We start from the raw sequence: 24,339 nt of genomic DNA, 5'->3' as shown, positions 1-24,339 counted from the left end.
CTTACTTCTCGTGGCCTGGGAGGTGGGCAGCAGCAGGCAGCGCCGTTGGGAGCGTACTGGCTGGCTGAGCAGCTGGGGGCAGCCCCCGGCCCCCTGGGGGTGCTATAAAGGGTGCAGGGGGAGTCCAGGGGTCTGGCCGAGGTGGCCTTGGGCTGCTGAGACTGCTGCTCTTGGCAGATAGGAGGGCAGGTGTGCCTGGGTACGTGCACACTCTGTGATCTCAAGGCCTGTTTCTGTAGGAAATCAGGTTAGTAATGTTTTTTTAATCAGACTAAATGGAAAAGCCTTTATTGAAAGGCTTTCTGGTTTTTTTTTTTTCTTTCACTATTCAGACCAGACAGCTGAGTTCTTTGCCCACATGTGTCCCTGCTATTGAATACCGTGGACTCTTTGTAAAAGACCTGTCTTAAAAAATGCAATTTAACTTTTTATTTAGGATTTCTAAGCTGTAATACTCTGAATTTTGTGTGGAAAAATTGTTTAGTTTGTGAAATCTTCTCTGGCATCACTTACTTAGAGCAGATAGCAGAGCTGTTCTGAGATGAGGTGGTATTTTTGATACTTGTGCCATTAACAGTTGCAGTAAATGAGATCTTTCTAGATGCGAACACCTAAATGAGGGAGCGGAGAGGAGAGGATGCGGCTTCAGCCCGTGCAGGAGCGTGCCTGGGTGTGTGCCTTCACTTGCGTGTTGTGCAGCTTTGACCACCCAGGCACACCGGGAGCATCAGATGCCTGCAAGTGTGGTGTTGCTGGATGAATTTTATATTCAGCTCTAGTTGGACTAAGTTTTTTGTGATAGTGCCCGAGTAGAATGAGAACTGCAGGAGGCTTTTTTCCCCCCTCAGTTTTTCTCACTTGATAAAAATAGGATTAAAGGCAGAGAAACAATTCAGTCTCATAAGGCTGCTGCTCCACAACAGTTTAATCCAGTGAAAATAGGCACAGCCTTGGTCTTGTCCTCCCCTTGCCCCAACTCTGACTCTCACTAAGTCAGCAGGAAATTAATTAAAAGCAAAGAGCGGCTCTCTGATGGTATATTGAGAGCCCGAGCTGGCTTGCAGGAGCTTCAGGCAAGTGGCAGTGTTGGCTCAAAGGGCGGAATGGCTTGTGGCCAGAGTGGGTGGCATCTGGCAACACCAGCCCAGGCTGGCCGGCACTGGCAGGAGCTACAGCCTGAAGGACAGCTGACTCGTCAGAAACAGCTTGCGGTCTGACAGCCCCTTTAAACTTTAGTGTTTGCAAGTATTGCAGAGACTGGGATCCCACTGATTTGAGGACGCTTGCAGCTTCCAGGGTTGGTTTGTTTGTTCCTAGAGTTGTTGTCCCTGTTCTTGTAATAGCAGAGCAAGAAGAATGAACGAACTAGTTTGTTGTTTTCTTGGGAGCTCTTCTGTATTGTGTGGAGCAGGGTGAGATTATTGTGATGGCTGGTTGGAGAAAAAAAAAAAAACAATGTAAAAAAGCTAAACACTTGAATGGACTAGCAGGACTGCCCTCTCGAGTTGAGAGGTAGGTCTTAGCCTTTCAGTGACAGATAATAAATGGGTGATGAAAGGACTTGTGAAGAGCCTCAAACGTGAGCCAGAATAGCTTGTGTTTGGTGTGATGGTTTAAACCGGATTTGGGATGTAAAGGAAAATATCTCAAAGCTGGAAGTTAAAATGTGGATCTTTGCAGCATTGTTTTAGAACTCAGAAAGACAATATTTCATGAATTGTTTAAAAGACATTCAAAAGGACATTCTTTAACAGCTGCTATAGTAAAATTATGATACCCCAGGCAATAGTCTTTCCTGTGAGGAGAAAGTCTGTGTCTTGGTGATACTACCTGGGCAGACACTGTAAAATTTAATATTCAGGCATGATGGTAAATGTCTATGAACAGAGGAAAAAAAAATTAAGACGGAAACTTTTACAACAGAAAGCAGCCGATGGTGACTGGAAAATACGTGTGTGTATATTTATATACACGCAGACTTAGCTGTGTATCTGTCATCCTCTAGCCTTGTCTCCTTTCTATCTGTATAATGTTGCTTATCACTGAGCCCCACTGGTTTTAATTTGCTGTGGCTTGTGCATGCTGTTGGCATCTCTCTTGATACTGGGTCCGAGCATGGTTGAGCTGGGACTGTGACGTGAACTGAGGCTGGAGTGTGCTGCTGGGACGTGGCACTCATGGGCTCTCGGAGGAATCCTTCTGAATTTCATATGTAGTTTACAGATAACGTGTTCTGGTGCTTCGAAAGGCCCCCTGGCTATCACTGATAACTAATCACCCGTCAGATTTGGATCAGAGCAGAGATATTTTTGCTAATCACTGTCACAGTTATTGGTGTGTTGTAAGAATCAAAAGTGATTTTTTTGTAAAGCAAACTTTGCTGTGGCCATTCCAGTGAATACAACCTTGAAGCTTAACCTGCACCTAGTTAAAGGCCGAAGGATTTGGGTCTCTTCAGTCTGGAAAAAAGACGAGTGAGGTGGGATCTTATCAACGCTTATACTTAAAGGGTGGGTGTCAAGAGGATGGGGCCAGGCTCTTTTCAGTTGTGCCTGGTAACAGGACAAGAGGTAATGGGCACAAACTTGAACACAGGAATTTCCATCTAAACATGAGGAGGAACTTCTTTCCTTTGAGGGTGGCAGAGCACTGGCACAGGCTGCCCAGAGAGGTGGTGGAGTCTCTGTCTCTGGAGACATTCAAAACCCGCCTGGACGCGTTCCTGTGCAGCCTGCTCTGGGTGACCCTGCTCTGGCAGGGGGGTTGGACTAGATGATCTCCAGAGGTCCCTTCCAACCCCTACCATTCTGTGATTCTGTAAATGAAACTAAAGATCTCATTGGTTTTATGGTAGTTAATTAGTTTTTAGAGCTGTTCTCCTTGCTATTGGGAAGCTCTCTGTTGTGCAGAGCAGGGTGTGAGAAATCATGATGGTGGTTTAAAACACAGACCTCAAAACTCTCAATCATTTTACATTTCTGACACCTTTTATGTCTTACAGTAAATACTAAGGCTGTTATCCTTTCTTGATTATAAGCCTTTCACTGAAGTTTGTTCAGGAGTAGTTAACAGTAAGAGCTGGAGATGTGGAACTAAGCAATTCTTCACATGCTTCTTCACTCAAGCAACCATGTTCATAAATCAGTTCATAGACTAATTTTAAGCCAGAACTTCCGTTACATTTCTGTTGTTTGTTCCTCTTTTGGTGTGGAGGATTGGTTTTAAACCATGTTGCTTTGATGGAAATGACAAGGTTTTTGAGTTGGTTCACACTTCTGTTGTGGTAGATCACACCATTTATTATCATGTTCTTGTAAGTTAGTTTAAATGGCTTTTGTTCCTTCCCAGTGTTTACTCTTGCTTTGACTTTATAATGACTACTCATATTGCCTTTGGCCACCGTTTTCTTCTTCTTCGTTGTTGTTGTTGTTCTTTTTTTTTTTTTTCTTTTTCACTGAGGAAAACCAAATCTCTTGAAAATGCAAACTGAGCATGATTAGTTGTAATCTAGACAATAGATCAGCAGGGCTATCGAGTTGGAGTCCAGGGCTGAGTTTCAGTACTTCTGTGGCCTGAGAGAAAATGAGACAAAATCCACTAAACATGTTCAAGGAAGTAAGTTTCTGTTGCTTTCTGAATACTCTCCATGTTATCCTATGCATGTACTCAGTGGTGCCTTGTCCAGCTGCATTATTACTCCAATATTGTAACACCCCAGAATTTGCCAAGGAAGACCCATATAGTAATAAGGTGATGCTTCCCCCTTTCTTTTCACTTTTTCCCCCTCAGCTGTGTAAGAACCCTGGCTTTAGGGTCTCTTTCCTTCCCTATGCTGTCCGTGTGAGTGTGGAAGAAAGGGTGTGAAGATACTTCTCCTGCCTAGGGGTGGAGTAGCTTGGAAAGTCATAGACTTTCCCTCTGTGAACTGACAGAGTTTTCTGCTCGTTGCAACAGTATTCCCCACGTAGGTGATGATTTGGCTTATGTTTAGTTTTTTTGGTAAATGTGTATAACTATCTGAGGTGGGTTTGCCTTATATTTAGTGTCAGTAAATACTAACCAAACTCCTCAAGCCTCTCTTTAAAATCTGATTTCGAAAAGTTTAAATATTACCTTGAATTAAAATAAGTGTAAGTGTTATATGTTGAGAGTAAATGAGACTCTCTTTTTTTTTTTTTTTTTTTTTGGGCCACAGATATGAGGCTCAGAATATTGAGTGTTTGCATGAGTGCGTGTGCTTGTGTTGTGTAGAATCCTTAATATCAAGTCTTGAAATTCATTGAGAAGTCACTTGTTAAAGCATTTTCAATTGAAGTAGTAGACCTTTGTTATTGTTCATGGAAACCATAGAAATGTGGCGAGAGTATTCTGAGTATTGTCTTGGTGAATATAGATTTACGTGACACTATGATGAAGTAGGATTTTTCCTTGAATTTTTCATGGAGGACTGTATGCATGTAAGTAATGCACTTAAGCCATTTCCCCATGAAACTTGTATTTGGTCCAGGCTGTGGCAGGCTGAAAGTTACTGCCGTACAGTGTGTCCTTGAAGTAAGTTTGCTCTCAGTCTGGTTGCAGGTGGGTAATTATCCACTTTGCACAAGCTGCTGCTGTAATTGGCAGGTTTTGGCAGTCTGCGCACAGCAGTCCCGCACTGAAATTCTGCAGTCTCTGTTCCTGTCCTTTGCTCCCCACAGGTGATTTTTGTCCAAGCCAAAGCTGAGAAGCATTTTGCATTTGTGTGTGTATAAAAATATATCTTTACCTACTTTCTTGGTGGATACAATGTCATGCGAGAGGTTTCTCTTTTCACGACTGAACAAAAGGAAACCCAGTTTAGCAGATACCAGGCAAGGGAACCTAATTCCGCTGTGCTTTAGGAAGGTACTGTAAGAATGAACACCTTAAAGCCTGTGCAGAGACTTAACTTGGTCTTTGCACTAGCAAAATACTGCTTTTAAAAATATATGTATACATATACTCACTTCTTCGTTTACATATTTATATACATATGTTTAATCTACACACACACACACACACACAAATCTTGAGGACAGAAGTGGTATAACAAAGCCTTCTGGAGTTGACTCTGTTTTCTTGTGTTTCAACTCGGTATCTTCATGGAAGGAGTTGGTTTTTATTTGCCTACTTGGAATTTGACCAAGAGCTTATTTAGAAGATGTTTAATGTGTCTGTGTTGCTGGAAGCCATAATGCTCAGCAGTGTATGTGGGTCTTCTAACTGTTCCTGGGAGATATGATTAATGTGGCAGAGAATAACATTCACAGTAGTAATTGAGGGTCTTTAGTATACTTGTCCTTTGTACATTTCCTAATTTTTGTTTGTTTGTAGTGAAACTGAAAGCCTTTTTACAGAAGATTACATTCCTCTAATCCCTCAGTATTCTTCTCATTGCAGCAACACCATAACAGGAAATGAGTTTATTAGCTACTTGTATGCAAACAGTACCATTTGGCAGGTCCTCAGCATCTCAGGTTATGTTAGAATTGTCTTTAATATTAAATATTTTGTGTAATATTGTTCAGGTTTTTGTCCAACAAATTGCTAAAAATCGGTGTTACACTGGAAAATAAAGCAAGCAGGTTCTATGTGGAGGAAGTGAGTCAAGATGCTGTTCTCGGCATTTGCATTTCCCCCCCCCTCTTTTTGTCTCTAGTACAAATATTCATCCCTTGAAGGAAGGGATACCCATAGTTCATTTTCATTATGTACTATTTAAATGAACCGTGTAGTGATGCAGTAGGCCCTGTTTTCTCCTGGTAATGGTTGGGCCATCTCATTTATTACTAAGCATACAACTATTTCTCTGCTTGGAAACTGAAGAGGGTTGTTTTATCTTCAAAGTTTGAAAGCGCTTATGTTGCAAATACAAATATTTGGATATTGCCATGAAGAAAGCCAAAGCTTACATGTACTTCTTCAAAAGATACAGAGATGAGAAAATAAAACAGATCAAAAGGTGGCTAATTTTTTTCCCCAGATTTATCTGAAGTACAGTTCAGAATTAGTCAACATACAAGATGCACCCTGTCCAAAAAAGCATCGGTGCAATTTAGCTTTTTGCTCTGATTTTGATAAGTTATCAGAGTTTACAGTACTGTCGTGGAACTAATTTGGGCACAGTATCTCCCTAAGCAGATAATAGTGTAGGTCCTTTTCTGCTTCACCAGCACTGGCACAGCTACTGAATATGCTATTGTGTGAGATTATAAACCAGATAATCTTAATTGGGCATTTCCTGAGAGGAAGGGAGGGATGGCTGAAAAAGAATTGGAAATAAGAGCATGCATTCCTAATATACAAATTTGGCCTCCATCCAGGAAAATGGGAGAATTTCCTGTTAGTTAAAATCTTCCAAGAGCTGAAAGCGTAGAGATACATACCACATACCTCAGGGAGCCAGAGGAAGGGGGAAGGCTGGGAATAGCTTGTGCACGAAAGCCCTGGGGAACCGATTGCTGCGTGATGTGGTGGGACTGAGGGGTGTGAGCAGCTGGATCTCAGGGCAGCTATAGCATCAGCAGACAATCTCCTTTGCCTGGCCAGGGATTTGGGTTGCCCTGCAGCACTTGCACTGGCAGAATCTGGTGTCGTAGACCAGAGCCTTTTTAGAGTTGAGTCAAATGCAATTCAATATGTGCGTATGTGTGTTTTTATATATATATATCTGTGTGCATGTATAACACAAGACATTTGGTGGTGCATGTACATGGCAAATATACATGGTGTGTTGACTCACTAAACCGGAGGTTCTGTGCTATAGATAAACTAGAGAATCTGTCATGTAAATTTGAGAAAAGGATGGCAAACAAAAGTAGATACAGGCAATGAGCTCTGAAAGAATTGAAGTGGGTTTCTTTGCACCAGTAGTTGCACTTGCTTCTGTTAGAATAATCTGTTTTGGATCTGCATTTGAAGAGAGAGGTTGTTTATTAAATTGAATTAAAGTGCAGTGAGTTCTAATTGAGAATTTGAACCTCTACTAATGCAAGGCTGGAAAAAATAGGGAATTAGGGAAGAGGTGTGTTGGGGGGGGGCAAGGAGACAACTTGCTTATGTTAGGACTGCTAATTGTGTTCTGAATCTCCCTTGCTGACCTGATTTAATTAACATAGTAGTATAGATGTTTCAGGCATTAGTAAATACTTGTAGGCTGCCTTCTTCATTTTTCAGCTTTGCTTTAGTGTAGTGCGAGTTTTTTTTGCCTAGTTTTGGTAAACCTTTGAGTGAATTATGATCATAGTTTTTTAGAATAACTATCTACATTAGTGTTTGTGGACATTTAAAGGTCTATATGCTAGTCACTTCAACTCAAGATAGCCCAGGCTCTAGGAAGAGTAAAGCTTCTGGGTAGATGTAATTGCGCAAAGCATTGATAGGAGGTGAGGAGGGTGGCTCGCTTTGTGTGTGGAAATCTGTCCTAAGTATTCTATTAAATATCAGTTACCATACAGAAGAAACTTAATTGTTTAGTGGTTGCATTAGAACTCAATCCCCAAACTTCAGTCATGGGAAGCAGTAAAATAAAATCCTTTTGTAAGATCATTCTAAATGCCACAGTAGCATGTACTAAAGGAATATAATTCAATACAAATAAGCTTCACCCGTTTTGACTTTAATTTAGTGCATGTGCACTAGACTGATAAAGTTACATCTAGAATGAAGTAATCTCAGCTCTCTGTATGTAAGTACAATTGTGTATCTTAAACTTCTTACGTGAGAAGAAGTACAAAAAGAAAATTTGATCTTGCTTTCTGACTAATGAATGAGGGAAAAGTTTGGTAGTAGCTGCCTGCACTGTCATTTGTAATGAAAAGAAACAATTACCTGTACTAACACAGTTTCATGGGTGATAACATGTTGTCAACATAACAGTAAAGGAGAATAACGGCAAAGTTAAACAGGCAGTTGCAAGAAAGGTCTGTGCACAATAACATGGTGTGGTTATGTCGGATTTGAGAGGATGAGGGGAGAATGGTGAATGCATGTGAGAGAAGGCCACCAGTGGAATGGTGTATTAAGGAGTTCTTAACTGCCTTACTCAGTCTCAGAATTGTTTCTGAAGACCTGTTAGGTAGTCTGTTAGCAGGTAGAATCATAGAATCACAGAATGGTTGGAGTTGGAAGGGACCTTAAAGATCATCTAGTTCCAACCCTTCTGCCATGGGCAGGGACACCTCCCACTAGACCAGGCTGCTCAAAGCCCCATCCAGCCTGGCCTTGAACACTTCCAGGGATGGGGCATCCATAACTTCCCTGGGCAACCTGTTCCAGTGCCTCACCACCCTCACAGTAAAGAATTTCTTCCTGATATCCAATCTAAATCTACCCTCTTTCAGTTTAAAACCATTACCCCTTGTTCTATCGTTACACTCCCTCATAAAGAGTCCCTCCCCATCTTTCCTGTAGGCCCCCTTTAGGTACTGGAAGGCTGCTATAAGGTCTCCTCGGAGCCTTCTCTTCTCCAGGCTGAACAACCCCAACTCTCTCGGCCTGTCTTCATAGCAGAGGTGCTCCAGCCCTCTGATCATCTTTGTGGCCCTCCTCTGGACCCATTCCAACAGATCCATGTCCTTCTCGTGTTGAGGACTCCACAGCTGGACACAGTACTCCAGGTGGGGTCTCACCAGAGGAGAGTAGAGGGGCAGAATCACCTCCCTTGACCTGCTGGCCACGCTTCTTTTGATGCAGCCCAGGATACGGTTGGCTTTCTGGGTTGCAAGTGTGCATTGCCAGCTCATGTTGAGCTTGTCGTCCACCAGCACCCCCAAGTCCTTCTCCTCAGGGCTGCTCTCAAGCCATTCTCTGCCCAACCTGTATTTGTGGCTGGGATTGCCATGACCCAGGTGTAGGACCTTGCACTTGGCCTGATTGAACTTCATGAGGTTTGCACAGGCCCACCTCTCAAGCCTGTGAGTAAGAGAACATTTTGATCAGGTGTAAACAAATTAAATTACACTTTTTTTTTATTCTTGTAGTTTTCTTCCTTCTGGGAAGGGAAGTATTTAATCATTCTTTGACTTCTGTGTGACTTGAAATAACTCAGTTAGAGATTAATGGCAGCTTGTCCACATTTACCTGAAAAGTGAGTAATCTCTAAATCGGTGTTTGTGGCCCCAAAGCAGTTTAGGTCCGTTTGAGGTATTCGGAATCACTGTTAATTTTCCTCTTAATTTCTGTCACTTGTAACTAGGATGCTTATGGATTCTCTGTGTTGTTCACTTAATTACGAGTTAGAAATTTTGGAGCTGAACGCCTTAAACTTTTGGCCTTAAAAAAAAGTGTATTTAGGTACTTAAATCCTCTCTTGATGAGAAAGGAGCATCTCTGGATCTGGTCTGATCTGTTAAATGTGTATGTCCTTGGGAAGGGGGCCTGAAACCACACCTTTACACTGGAATACTGAAATCTGGATATAAACTACAGATGTCTAGGTTTATAAGTCACAGCTGTGCTCATAAATTAACAGCCAATATTTTGAACTGCTAAGAGACTGTTTGTTGGTAAACTGTGTCTCTTCTGTCTTTTCCCAATCTCTGCGAACAATGAATATCCTCCAGTTAGCCTTTCCAAGTGTTGTATATGTTGTGGAAGATACAGAAATCTGGTATAACTTGTTACAATAATATATAGTGAAACTATTTTCCATTTTATTAACCACCGCATTCTTAGCAAATACAAAAAGAAATCCATTTTGCTGCTATGCACTGCCCTTGAATTGCTCCTGCCAGTTTTAATGCCATTGTAATTACTTTTCCCAAATACTCCATTTCTTTTCTTTGCTTCTTGCCAGACCCAGGGGCAGGAAAGCAACTTTATAGGGGAAACAAATCCTGCCTTTGTACAGTGCTATGAAATGCACAGAGTAAACAAATGAGGGGGTGAAGGATGAGGATAGAGTGGGAGTTTGTTTTCCTGCATCACTTCACTTTTCTTGTGCCAATAGCAGGGTTTTTAAAAAGAAAAGAAAAAAAAAAAGGCAAATTGGATTGTTAGCAGTGTCCCTTAGGATCATAAATGAAGGGAAGATTGTGTATGTAATTCATAAACATCCTGAACTATACGCCTTCTATTTCAACTTATTAGGGCATGAAGTAGTGCCTGCCAGGTTAATTTCACACTGGGGAATTCAGCATTCATGCAGCTCTTAATTTCCTCCTCTATACAAAGCTGTGATAAAGAGAGAATAAGGGTATTTGAATATTTGATTCCAAATAATTAACTTTAAATAAAAGTATTTTAGAAGTAGCCTCAAGACAATCATAGTTGGGTTTTTTTTAATTGAATTTGGAAAGTAACATAAGAATGTTTATTTGTCACTGCTAGGAAATACACTTTTTGTCTAGCAAAGAAAATCTTCTTCACAAAGTCTGCTCTTTATAGATGAAATTATTGTTTTGCGTTCAGGATGTGGTGGGCAAACAATAAGAAAGAAAAACCACTTGCAAATACCACCAAGCTTTTCTCCTTTTCCCATCTGCCAAAGGAAGAATGGAATTTGTTAGTATGGAACAATGGTCAGTCCTCTGTATTTTTGTGGTTTTAATGGTTATGGTGGTTTTAACGGTTAACTGGAGTTCAGGGATTGTTCCAGTCTAGTGCCTGCTTTTTGCTTCTGTGATGTGGTATCTGAGCATGAGCAGAGGGACTCATCTCTTGGCTCTGAACAGGAGTGGGACCAGATTTTTATTTAAGAAAAAAAAAAGCCTCAAAGCTCATATGAATTGAATATTTAACAGACATGTAACCTCTTATTCTCTTCTAACTCCAGTGTTACTTGAAACTTGGTCATGGATGCTGACTAACGTTGTGATTTGGGAGAGCTGGATTCGACTGGTCTAGGAAGGCAGTTAAGATGGATTCCTAAGGTTTTGCTTTAGTCTCGAGAAACTTGGTTTTGTGTGGATATTTTCATAGTATTTCTCTTGAAACACATAAATGATCAGTAAAGATTAATTTCTTAACTTTGAGGTTGGAATGGCTGGGAATTGTGTATATTAAGGAAATGGTCGGATTGAGAATAATTGGGAGTTGGAGAAATTGGTTTTGATGGGAGTTCAGTCAAGTATTTCCCCTACTGCCTTTGAAGACCAAGCTATGGAGTTTTATTTGTTTAGGAGGGCCAGTTGTGGCTTTATAAAGGCTCCTTAAAGCCATGTTGCATAAGCTCACCCATCACCAATTTTTTTTGGTTTAAAAAAAACCCAAAAAGGCAAAACACCAAAACCAGCCAAATAAGAGCATTACATTTGGGAATTAAACGTGCCCAAGTTGCAGAAATAAAGACAAACTTGAACAATGAAGGCTCTACGCCTTTGTGGTGCATAAAGCTTATACAGAAATACTTTTAATGTTTGTAGAAAAGCATACTCTTGTAAGTAATTAGTTTTGCTGTTTGGCTCTTATCTTATTATCTTATTTTGATTACCTGTTTTTCTTTTTAGCACCAGCAAACATTTTTAAATCAGCTGAGGGAGATCACTGGTATCAATGACATCCAGGTACTACAACAGGCACTTAAGGTAAGATGAATGTATCTGACTTGTAGCTGGATGTATAAAACTTGCATGAACTGCCTGTGAAAGCCATACACCCCACCCTTTCTTACTCTCGTCTTCCCTTCCTTCCCTTCCATTCCCAGCTTGAATACTTTTTAGACTTTTTTCAGGGGAAAAAAGCTTGTTCACTTTAGAAAGAATCTTGATCTGTTTTGGTACTGACATAAAAATTAATTTGGTGTTCAAAAATGAAAAGACAGGAATGGTATGACTTCCCTTTCTCCTTTGGCTAAAATGTTTTGATGTACCTTGGTCCTAGTACAGCTGGTCAACTCCTGATGAGTTAAGTGTTGTTTTCTTGACAAGGTGTAGTTTTCTATCATGGACAAGTCCTGGTCAGTGTGCAGAATGAAGAACTCTCCTTGAACTTGCCACTTTTTGCTAATTTGCTAATGTTTCATTTTTTTTTTTTCCCAACCATTGTAATTTCTTTCACAGCACAAGAGAGTTCTTCGATGCAAGTAAAGAATGGCAGGTTTCTCTGCATTTATTTCCCATATATATATTAAAAAAATATATAAATCAGTCCCTTGTATCCCTCAAGCAGAGCTTTTCAGCTGTTTATACACAGTAAATGAGGGTTTAGTGAATCTAAATCATAAATATATATATATAAAATTGTTGCTTCAGATTCATCATAAGTCATGTACACAACTGCCCCTCAAAAGCCAGTATTTTTGGCCTTAAAAATGAAATGTTAGATTTTTCAGAAGAATTTAGTTGAGTGCTGTTGAAGTCTGTGAGTGCTCTGGTTATGCTTATTGAGGGGTTGACCTACACTGTGAGACCATTACGTTTTTTTTTCTGTAATAAGTGAAATTCTGCCCAAGTAAATTCTTGTAAGATGTTCTATCTTCATTTTGGCTAAAAATAGTGAAGTATGCAGAATATGTCAAGTTTGGAAACTTTCTTTTCTAATCAATATTTCACCTGAAAATACAACGTGTCATTGATCTTATAAGTTGCTTGTAATGTTGTCCTTTGCTGTTAAGAAGAATAAAAAAAAGGGTGGGGGGACTCTCACTTTCTGTTTTGTTGATGCTTAAAGGACAGCAATGGTAATCTGGAGTTGGCTGTGGCTTTCCTCACCGCAAAGAACGCCAAGGTTCCCCAGCTAGAGGAGGCAACTTACTATCAAACAGCTCTTCCTGGAAATGACAGATATATCAGCGTGGGCAGCCAGGCAGACACCAGTAGGTATTTTTTCTTTTTGTAAGTTTTGTTTAAAGGCAAGGGAAGTAAAAACTTGCCTGTGAGATGACCGTTAATCTGCTGATAACTCTGATTTAACAATTTCTAGATTATGATGTATTCTTTCTTTCCTTATTTCAGTGTATTTTTTTTATTTATTTGAGCTATCCTTAATAATGAACTTTACATGCGTGTATGGTGCTAATCAGAAGGTGAATAAGTCAGTTTTCAGTCTTCCCCCCCCCCCCCCCCCCCCCATAGGCTTTATTGTGTGGTCATGCAGTAAAAAGTTAAAGGCAAAAGCTGGGTACTCTTCAGCCAAACTGAAATAAAATAAAATCGGAGAAGTATATGTGAATGTCTGTCTTAAGCATATTAAGCTTTAGCATACTAAGAGTAGCTTCTCCCTGACGGGGATGACTTTCCCAAAGGAAGAAGCACGAGGTTAGGTGTGCATTTTGTAGTAAAAGACTAGGTATTTTATATGTGAAATTAACATTAAATATACTTAATTTCAAGCAGTTTTATTTAGTTGCTACAGAAGGTCCCACAATCAGTATTTCTCTGAGCCTTGCAGATTCTATTCCTTTGCTTAAGTGCATAGTTATTTTTATGGGGAGGAGAGAGGGAAGAAACATTAAAACTACTGTACGTTTTATAAAATGTTGATGAGGAAACTATTGACAGGAAAAGTTTTGGTTTCTTGTGGTCCTGCATGTTAAAGATGATCTGCAAGTAAATATGGAAAATAACATGAAAAAAAGAGTCAAAGGAAGTTTTGTAGCAGGATTGATTTCTGCAAAATCTGAGTTTCTTGACACTGTGCTTACATTCCAACATTCTAAAGATAGATGTACAATATTTAAATTACATATTAATCCTTCAGCCATATATGTAGTATATCTATGTAGCTTTCATTGATTGAGTAAAATTATTTAGCTTCACCCATAGTAGGATGGGTTTTTTTCCCCTTCATTTTGCTAGTAGTGGGGTGGCTACAGTGGCACCATTGTAAAGTAGTTTAGATCTCCTTGTCCGTTGTACAATTGTCAGTCTTTTTGTCTCTGGCACATTGACAGAAACATTTTTAAAAAAAAAAAACACTTTTTTTTTTTAAATCAGAGATGAGTTTATCCTCAATGTCTCAGCCCTGAAAACTGTATTTTAATCCTTGGTATTATTAGGAACCCCATGTGAGATGTCCCAAGTTAGTTGTATTATCCCGCCCCTCCAAGTTGTTGGGGATGGTTTGCGGTTTTTAACTTTTGTGTTCTTTTTCTTTTTGTTTTCCCTCCTTTGCAAAGAAAACACACACAGAACCCCACATGTACTTAATTTTCAGTGTCAGAAAATTCATATTGAGGAAATGGAGACTATTTTCAACAAGCTTACCACTGTTGTCATAGTCTCCAGTACTGAAGATCTACTATGTCAGTAAGCTGAATTCTTTTGCGGCCTGTGTTTAATTAGATTTATTAGGAATCCCACTAATAGAAGTGTTTAGTTTTGCTGTTACTTAGTGTACTGTGCAACCTTATTGAAGATAAATAGAGGGGATGTCAGAGAAGGAAGAGTCGAGCCTGCAGAGTCTGTTACCCATCACTGATGGTCAAACTGAAAAGAGTAACTCTTGAGTTGCACATTCCAAGCTGAATTTCAGGCTTGTCTTCTCTTTTCTGGAGGGCTGAAGGTAGACCCAGGTTCCTTACAGTTCTATAGCACTACAAGTCAGTAATCAAGTAGCATCAACTGCTGTGAGAAAGCAGGCAAACACTTTTTTCTTTTTTTTTTTTTTTTTTTTTACATCTTTAGTGTCTGCTCAGGTCCTCATTGGCAACAAAGATGAGAGCCTTTTGCAGCCTTTGTTGTTTTTGTTGTTTTAGTTGGACTGAAAACGTTCTGAGATAAAGGCATCTTGGCCAACTTTTCTTCATGTTGCAGGATTCATGGGGCAAGAACTAAGCACCCACAGCAGAACAACAGTCTAAACCAATCTCTGATGATAGAGCCCCCCCCCTTCCCCTCATCTGTAGGGATCCGGTGAAAGCTTCTTGCAGAAGCTTGCAGTTCTTTTTGTTGGGATCTACTTGTCTGTAATTTTTTTGGTTATGAGTTTAAACAATGCAGTGCACTTAAAATGGACAAGGTTCAGGGCCCTGCATTGGTAAGTACTGTCACGTAAGGGAGTGTGGTGAAAGACAGTGGATGACTTGGGAGAATGGAAGGATGGGACAGATGGAAAACATATTCAGCAATGATAGCTCCAACCATCAATGCTCCCTTCTGCAAAGAATGCTATTAGCACTTCTCAGTAACTATGCTGAGTTGCTGACAGTATCTTGCCTTTCAAATTTGACTCCCTTTTGCTATCCCACGTAGGTATAATTACATGAAGATAATTATAACTCACCCTTACTGTTCCTTACTGCTCAGCTCCCTCTGTGCATTTGGAACTTACGATGTTATGAGTCACTGAGCTTTGCGATCCCACCAAGTTAAGTCATCCAAACTGGGGATGAGAGGGAGTTACAGTTAAATATCAGAACTGTCTTTTATGCTGCAGAAAACCTCCAGCCACTTGCAAATGCTTTTCAATGTGTGCCTTGCATAAAGGTATATCAAATGTATTCTGCAAGCTTGACAGAATACATTTCTTTGAAATGGTTGCTTAATTAAGGGGTAAAATCAAAATGTATCTTGCAGGAAGTCATACCTTAACAATCAGTGGTTAGTTTGGATTGTGCACTGGCTCTTCCAAAAGTGACAGTGGTCATTCAGCTGTTTGAGAGTTGCATCCTGTATGTTAGGAGGTATGAGGAAACTTCGTTTCTCTTATTAGCAAATGCAACATTTCAGCAGCTACAAAAATATTAATGAGTTTGTGTAAAAGTTACTCCATCTTTAAAAGCAAAGGCTGACAATCAGTGTTAATCACATTTGTCTCTTTGCCGGTTCAAAATGGTATGTGCAAGCGCCTGCAAGAGTGATGCATGCTTAATCTGATCCCTTTGCAAAGGGTGTGTTTTTTTCCTTCCCTTCATGCAATCTGTTACTGAGCAGAAAGTGCTTAAGTATTAGGGTTGCAATGTACGATTGAACAACTTTTAATCTAAGATCACTTTCATCTTCTGCTTAGTAGCATGAAACCTAAGCACTGTGCTTAAAGCAAAACAAAAGAAGCTGTTTAGTAGTACTTTCCACTACTTTCACTTCACTGATTTCTCTAGAAGCTTTTTTTTCTTCCCATTTGAAGTAATTCAGTGTATTTTCATCTATGGCTTCACAACGGAACCATTGTGTTGCTAAGCATATATCCATTTCCTTCTTACTATTTGAGAAACCTGCAGAACCTAGGGTTAAAGGAAGCATCATAATGAAGAGAAGACATGTATTTTAGAAGCTGTGTTGTCTTAAAATGAAAGAGCTGTCAAGACAAATCCTCTCCCTCCCTTCTTTTGAAAACTCAAAATTCTTTTTCACAAAAACTGAATTATTGGTCTTTGCAATTGCACATTCCACAGCTGAAACAAAAGATTTCAAGCCTTTTTATAAGGGCATAGTACAATGTGACTATAAAATGCCACGCACTCCAACTTCAGGGTTGCAGATTTCACTGCTTCTGGGGACCTGGCTTTTTATGTCTTCCTGTTCTAGAGTTTGAGCCTTTGCATAGGTCTCTAAAGTAATTCAGTCTACTCTTTCCAATGAGGTAGACTTAACTGCACCTAAAACCTAAGTGATGTTTATATAATGTTTCTTAAAGACTCTGAAAAGTTTATGAAGTAACTTTTTTTGGTGCTTCGCTGCCCTTACTCTTAGACTCCTACTGTCTTGCCTAAATCCCTCTTGCTTCAGGTTAAGTCCTTTTATTCTTTGTGCTATCCCCTGTGGAGATTATAGTACTCTTTATTCCTTTTATCTCAGGTGAAGTGTTGTATGCTTGAAGACAGTGTATCGTAATGTCCCCCCAGACTTTACGCAGATCTAAACAACCCATATTATTTACAAGTCTTTGGATGCATTTCCTATCCCTGTTGTCATTTCTCTTTCTCTCTTCTAGATCTTCTCTAATGGTTCTGCCTTTCTTGTAATCTGTGGCATGCAAAACAATAACCAAAAATTCACTGAGTTCTTAAGAAAAATGGGTGAATCTCTATAAACGTCCATGTAGTACTCTGACAATATACCTCAGTGTAACACTTCATATTTTCTTCAGTGCTGTGATGATGTGAATTGCAGGTTGAACATGAATCAGCTGTAGCTCCTAGATCCTTCTTGGCACAAGTCCTAGTCAGTCCTTATTCTATAGCTGTGCGTTTTATTGTTTCTGTGAGTAGAACTTGACACTAGTTTCTTCTGTCACCTTACCTAACTTGGATATTGCTGCGTGTCTTCATGGCATTTCCTTCTGTTTCAGGGATTGTGTGTGTCATTCCATTCAGGTTCCTGGGAGTGTCTCCAGCTTGGTATGGCAGGGTCCCTGCTTCAAAATGTCATGAGTCTTGTACCTTGACATCTTCCTTTCATCTTACAGATTCACTTGTTCCTTTGTTCCATGACTACCTCTCTCCTTGTCGTTTTAAGGTGTTATCATCCTAGGACAGTGTAAGGGCAGCTGAGATGAGGAAGTTCCTGTAAGATCGTGGTGGCTAATGTTTGCTCGCTCTTTCATCAGTAGAGCTGTTTGGGTTGGCTAAGCAGCTGCTGGGATGCTGTGTATTCTTTCCCCGTCTAGTTTTAACCAAAATTGGAATATACAGCCAATCAAATTCCTTTACATCTTCACACAGGAGCCCAAGACCATCATGATGTTTAACATCACAGAATAGACAGTAGAATATAGGATCTTGCTTAGCTCTGCTTGTAATGAACAAAACTGATGTAGTCTCAACTTCAGTTTTTTTTTTCCTTTTATATTGTTGGTGTGTTGAAACTGGAATCTTGCTGCCGGATTTCCATACTTGGCACCTGTCCGTTGAACCCATCAGGCCTGCCCCTTCATTCTTCTCTCCCTGTGCCAGTGGTTGCATCACTTCAGTTGTTTATTGCCTGTCCCTGGGTTCAATTGCTACTTCAGATCTGTCCCTCACGCTGAGTTTCCCAGCCTACTTAAGTTTGAAGTTCCTACTCTCTGCCTCCTCCTGGTATAAGTAACAAGTCAATAACACAGTAATTATTTTAATGACCGAGGCAGTTACCGAGAACCATTTATTTAAGTGATGATAGAAATTTCCCAAGTAAACAGATTGATAAGAAGTTGGTTTAGAAAAGGAAGATATATGGGGATAGGTAAATATAGTGTGTGCATTTACTATATATAAACTAGTGTATTTGTCACAAATGTCAATATACAATTTAAAATTTCTTTGTAGAATTACAAACTATGTCAAGCTCTCTGGATCTTATGTACCAGAAGCACACATTATTATATAATGATGTTGTAAACCAAAAATACATTTCTTAATAAAACAGTTGATTAATTCTGCATGTTAATTTTAGTTGAATAAACATCATGAATGCATTAAGCCAGACTGTTTTGATGTGCAGTTTTTTCGTTGATAAAGAATTTTCAGAAGCAGCCTTTTTTGTTTATGTAGTATTCATGACTTAGTTAAGAATGTTGGCGTTTTCTAAGGCTGTGTGATGTGCAATAAGAAGTACCATTAGGAGATGAGCCGATGAGAACTAAAGTGTTCTGTAGCCTAAATGAAAGGAGTATTACAAAATCAGCATATGTAAATTAAAGTCAGGTAACTATAAATTTGGAACTGTGGCATTATTCTTAATCCCTTTATGAAATGCATCCTTCAGCCTATCACAGGAAACTCATGTGTGTCTGATAAATACTTTAGGTAAAAGTCAGCTTTTTTTTTTTTTCTTCAAATCGAGACCTTGAACACAGAAATCAGTTGGTCACATAGGAAACTTTAGTAGATCAGTTTCATGAATGAATTCTACTACTCATTGCTATAAAATAAAGTCATAGGTTTGCATTACCATTATAAAATTGAAGCAAAATAAGTATTTTTAAAACTAGGTTAATGTTGAATTTATTACTGATTGTGAGGGAATGCAAAGTGATGATACTTGTAGAATAACTGCTTGAAAATTGGACATCTTTTCACAAAAAAAAAGAAATCCCATGTAAGAATTTAAAAAACATTATGATATTTTAAAACAAAACAAAACAAACCCTGCATGAATTTCACGTAGTATATGTACATTTGTATAATCTATGACCAAGTGATAGAAATGCAAACCGTGCAGACAAACTGATATATATATTTTATTTTTTTTTTAAAAGAGGAGTTTAGTCTCGGACTGTTCCTTTTCTGTTATGACATCTATTGAGATCTCCTCTTTATAATCCTATTATTTAGGATTCAAGTCATATGTGAGCTGATGCAGCTTAATGAGTTACTGTGTCAGCTGAGATGCTGAAAAAGACCTTGGACCTGCTCCAAGTACAGCAAACATGAGCTAAAATACATTAGCTTAAATCTCCAAAGCATTTTTGTTTTACATTTGCTAAAAGCTTGCATGGAGCGGGTTAGCATGAATCATCTGATATTTAGAAATGTTTTGGTTTTGGACATAAGTTATGCTAGGTAAACCCTCCGTGACTTAAATCGATTGCACCACTGACATGTGGTGGTAGTATCTGGCAGCAGGTCTTCGCTGCATTGTCTTTTTTCATGCAGATCAGGAATGATGTATATGTGAAAACAAAATTTCTAAAGTGAATCCTGCATTGTCTGCTCCGAGACCCTTGCATGGCAAAGGAAACCGTTGTGTTGATCCGCTGTCTGAAAGCAAGTGGAAGTGAAGGATTTGGGGTTTTAATATTAAAGTAATGTAATCACTGGTAATATCAATGGTAATAAACCTCAGAACACATACGGTGGTGGTAGAGATTAATAAAGATCAACGAGCTAGGGAGGTGCAAAGAAGTTGAATAATTAGATGAAAGCGTGAGTTGTAGTTGACCTTGATAGATTTATTTTTGTGTGCGTGTTTTGTTTGTGTAGAAGTGGGAGCTTTTGTTAACTGTGTAATTTTCATCTAGGTTATGAGTTCTTTTCTGAAAAATACTCCCCATATAAAAGAGCTTACTTCTTCATCTAACTTTTTTCTCTATTGCTGTATGAGAATTTCATCACTCTTACCTGACTAGAGACTAGCTAAAGGAATATTCCCTTCTGTAAATGATTGGAGTAATCCCACACTTTTCCACCAGCATGTGTGGCTGCTGGATTGAGGCTTACTCCATCTCCAGTTGTGGCCACTATTATTACTTTCAGAAAAACAGCTTGTCTCCAGTGGAGATGAGGTGCTTGTGCGTGACTACCTGCAAATGGATAGAAAATACAACATAAGCACCACATCTTGGAGCATAATAGGTGCTGTGCGTGGTCATGGGATCCTGTTATTGCTGTTGACCTTTCTAGCCTTTCTCCTGCTCTCAGGCTGTAGAACAGAGCCGTGCTTGCCTGTGATCCAGGTTGAGGTATTACTGTAGCCTGAATTACATTGTTCTCAACATGGCAGTTCGTATGTCAAAACTCCTCTGGGTGAGCCTTCTGCTGGGGGTTCTTGTAATTCGTTTAGTACTTCTGAAGGAGTACTTTCAGGCATCTGAGTTAAGTATCCATTTGATATGGTGGGAGATCTGAGCTGACTATAAAAGACAAGAATAAAATTACAAAGTGTTGCTTTTGTGGTCATAGCGTTTTTCCATACTTCCAGATAATGACAGATTGCCCAGTTTACTTTGCAGGTAAGAGTGCTTCCTTTAAAGGCTCACTAAATAAAATAGAAAATCAACCATCTTTATTTGTGGGAAGAAAGGGCTAAATTGAAGATTTACTTCAATTTTTGAAGATGCTGGTGCCAACAGAAAAGTTTCTTTTACAACTTCTCTTCGGCCTCAGGTTTCTGTGAGGATAGGGCATCCAATTTTCTGTTCATACACAGATACGGCAATGATTTTTGTAGCATAAGTTCAGCGTTTTGTTTTGATCCAATGAGGAATGTCACAGACAAGTTAGGTCAGGGAAATAGGGGTAGCTTGTCCCTACAGCCAGTCAGCCCATCCAGGAGATAAGTCAGAAGTTAGACGGACAAGCTCTTTGGGTGTGAGTAATTGAGCTGGCCTGTGGAAGGAGAAAAGCAGAGAAGCTGCTCATCTCTCTCTGAAGTGATCATCAGTTTTGAACCTGTATCTCTTTCTCCCAGAGTCTTTTAGCTTCTACTGTCCAAACTCCAGGCTGGATGGAGTCCTGTTCATAGCTCCTTGGGTAAACCTTGTCCTTGGAGGAAGGAGACTGAAATCAGCCAATGGTCCATGTGTGTGTCTAACATCGCACGTATAAGTCTCTTTTGCACTTCCCCTCTCTTTCTGTCTGTCTAGCTTAAAAATGAGACTTTTGGCCTTTGAAATCATGATAACCAATGACCTTATTTTTTTCTGAAGGTCTTGTACAGTGACGGACATTCTTTTTGGTCCTGACTATTCTGAAAGTATGGCTGTGGCCTACGGGGTGGTGATTGGTGTGGCAGTGTGATGTGGGTACTGAAATCCCTCCCTACTGTGGAGAGGGAGTGCTGTTGCTACCCTCGCGAAACAGGGAGGTTTACCGGGGACATTAGTATCTGATACTTTGGATAACGGAAGCTGGAGGGGAAGGCAGAAGTAAGGTTGTTTTCATCTTTGTCACTCAGTTAGTAGCCCATCTAGCATTTCCCACGTGTCCAAGTGTGGGTCCTCATTTTGACTTCAGTATTTGTTTTCTTAATTCTCCTGTTGAGATGGGACATTTCCACTAGACAGAAATTAGGTTTAAATACATTCAGAAAAGGAATGCACAGACAGGATAGAAAAGAATTAGGTTACGTAAAGGACACTCCCACATGTTATGAAACCGTGTGAAAGTATTTGCCTTACCAGTGCACAGAAATACTTGTAGAATTTGGGGCTGTATTGGGAAAACTCTGCATACGTTCCTCCACGAGGAGGGAAAAACAACTATGCTTGGTTAAGGTATCCTTTTTAAGAGAAGGTTGTCTTCATTGTGTGTTCCCTGGAAGCAACTGATCACGGTAGCTGAAGTAATACATTTAAGTGTATTGCTTTAAGAGGGCTTTCAGAAACCATGGATTCCTAAATTTGTCCCATAGCTTTTTGAAACTTAAGATCATTAGGAGGAAGGAGGACTATTGCCCATCATATCTTAGGAAGAGCACGCTGTTGAGGCTTTTATCTGGCTTAGAGGTGGAAGGGAGCTGTTAGCAGGGTTAGTGGTTGGAAGAGCACAGGGCACAGGAGGGATGGACAGGAATGTCGCTCAGCACTCCACGTGGGCTCTCTCTCCTCTACAGTAAGACTTGCCTTTTCATTCTGTTTCACTTTTAATTTTGAGAAAGATAGTTTTGCTTTTCAGATGTGATTGATCTCACTGGAGATGATAAAGATGATCTTCAGAGGGCAATTGCCTTGAGTTTGGAGGAATCAAACAGGGCATTCAGGGAGACTGGAATAACAGATGAGGAGCAAGCCATTAGCAGGTAAACAAACAACTTATATAAAGCAGAAATTAAATTAAAGAGTTGGAGATTGGCCTGTATTGCTTTTTTTAACTTTTAATTTAACAAAGAATAATTTGTCTACTTTCACTTGTGCTACTGATATGCCTGGCTTCAGGATGTTGCTTTATTGTGTTTTCTACGCTGGAAAATAGTCTACTATGTGTGGGCTAGGATTTAATAGTATGTTTCATGTTGATGTATTTGTTTAAATATTGAGGAAGTGGATGGAGATAGAGAATATATGATCATATTTAAATTGGGGTCTAAAACTAAAAGTTTCTCATGTGTATCAGGTAAAAAGCAATGAAAACAAAATATAATTAAGAAGCTAATAAATTTTTTTTGTCCTGTTTTTTGCGGTGTTCACTTTACAGTAACATTTTCCTCTCTGCTATGGCTGTGATTGGGGGGAGGGGTAGTAATGCTATGACAAGTATATTAAGAGCAGCTGCTGTATTTAGGCTGATAAAATATGTTATTAACCTATTTAACAAATAGGATTTATAAGCTTTGAGTGAAGTTAACTTCTTGGTTTAAAGTTTTATGAACTTAACTTTCTCAACTTGGGCATGATAAGAGTCTGTAAATTATCTTTTTATCAGATTTTACAATAAATTTTTGTACAGTGTGTATTTATATGTAAGTACAGATATAATTATGAAATACTTGTGACTTGAACTAAGCCTGAGTGTAGGATTGTGAGAGAGGGATGTTGGGGTTTTTTTTTTATCTGTGGCTGGCCTTGGGAGGGATGTTGGATTCTTTTCATCTGTATCTAGTCTTGTTCTAGGGTAAAAGGGCAATGATTTGATCACAGTGTTAGAAGGTTAAGTACTGCCTCCTTGTAAAGGCTAATTTTATAAAAAATTGATTTAGATGGGGGAGATCCACCACAATAATTCTTTCCCTCAGTTCACTGTATTTGACAGGCTAAGTGGCTTATCAGAAAAGTCCAACTCTGAGAATATGGAGAGCGTTACTTTCTCTGCAGTCATTTGCTTTTTCCTTTTGAAAATAATAAATGTGCTAATTGTGAGAATAAACATACCCCTCCGTTGTGATAAAAGCCATCTTGTTACATGAGTTTAAGATGACATATATTAGGAGAGAAAGGTGGGATGAGAGGGATTTATAGTCTTATTAATAATTAGAAGAAGACTTTAAGGGGTTGTTTTTTTCTAAGACCTCTCAGTATGTGCATGTATACGAGATTATGGTGAAAGTTCTGTCCAGTTCTGATTCAGAAGTTCAGCTCTTGCATGCTCTTTTTTGAAGGACAAAATTTTCATAATTGCGGAGTTGTGATTTAGGCAGACACTCAGAAAGATGGACCTATTTCTGGATATGGAAATCTTTTTCCATTTTTTTCCTTCACCAAGCTTTGACTGCTTCTGCAGTCCCACTTCTTGGGAGCCTCAAAGGTTTAGTTTTTTTCATGTAGACTTTGTTTTTCACTTCTCAGATTAAAAAGCCCTTTTTGGTTTTACCTGCTTAGCCCATAACTAAGTATTATAAATACACTCTACTTAAGTTATGGTGTATTTTTTTTTTCTGGTTGCAGATAACAAAGTATGCCATTTTTTTTCCTCTCAAAGGCATGTAGACAATTTGTTCAGTTATATACAGAGAAAAATGTTGGTCTTCTGCTGAAACACAGATGTATATTTGATGGCAAAATTACACACAACAGCATGTGCCAAATTAAGAGCCTGTTGCTACCAAGGGGGTTATGGCCTGCATACCGTACCATGTCTTCTATACTTGCTGTAGTATTCTTTGGAGCATTTGTTGCATGAATTCCTCTCGCAAAGCCATACAAAAACATTCACTAAAATATCCAGAGTGTATCATGGCACAAGAAAGGGAAATGGGACTTTGCTTGTGAATGGAGGCAGAGAAGAGTGAGAATCTTGAGGGTTTTGGTAGCATTGGGGTATTAGATCAACTCAGTTACGTGTCAAGATGCACCCGAAATTGATGGCAA

At 39.4% G+C, this 24,339-nt stretch overlaps 1 protein-coding gene across 4 annotated transcripts in view; it reads left to right on the top strand.

Annotated features, from left to right (window-relative positions):
- USP25 (ubiquitin specific peptidase 25) overlaps positions 1–24,339 on the top strand; it is a 96,440-nt gene that overhangs the window by 12,370 nt on the left and 59,731 nt on the right. For 3 of the 4 annotated variants that reach the window (XM_063347392.1, XM_063347383.1, XM_063347402.1), the window contains exons 2-4: positions 11,466–11,543; positions 12,628–12,772; positions 22,211–22,334. In XM_063347392.1, coding sequence (XP_063203462.1) covers positions 11,466–11,543; positions 12,628–12,772; positions 22,211–22,334 — 347 coding nt within the window. Of the gene's footprint in view, positions 1–11,465; positions 11,544–12,627; positions 12,773–22,210; positions 22,335–24,339 lie in introns of those variants that run through there. The other variant, XM_063347411.1, reaches the window with a different exon arrangement.

Source organism: Chroicocephalus ridibundus, chromosome 1, assembly GCF_963924245.1.
Source record: "Chroicocephalus ridibundus chromosome 1, bChrRid1.1, whole genome shotgun sequence".
Classification (NCBI taxonomy): Eukaryota; Metazoa; Chordata; class Aves; order Charadriiformes; family Laridae; genus Chroicocephalus; species Chroicocephalus ridibundus.
The sequence above is the reverse complement of the archived record's forward strand: the minus strand, read 5'-3'. Positions and strand labels throughout refer to the sequence as shown.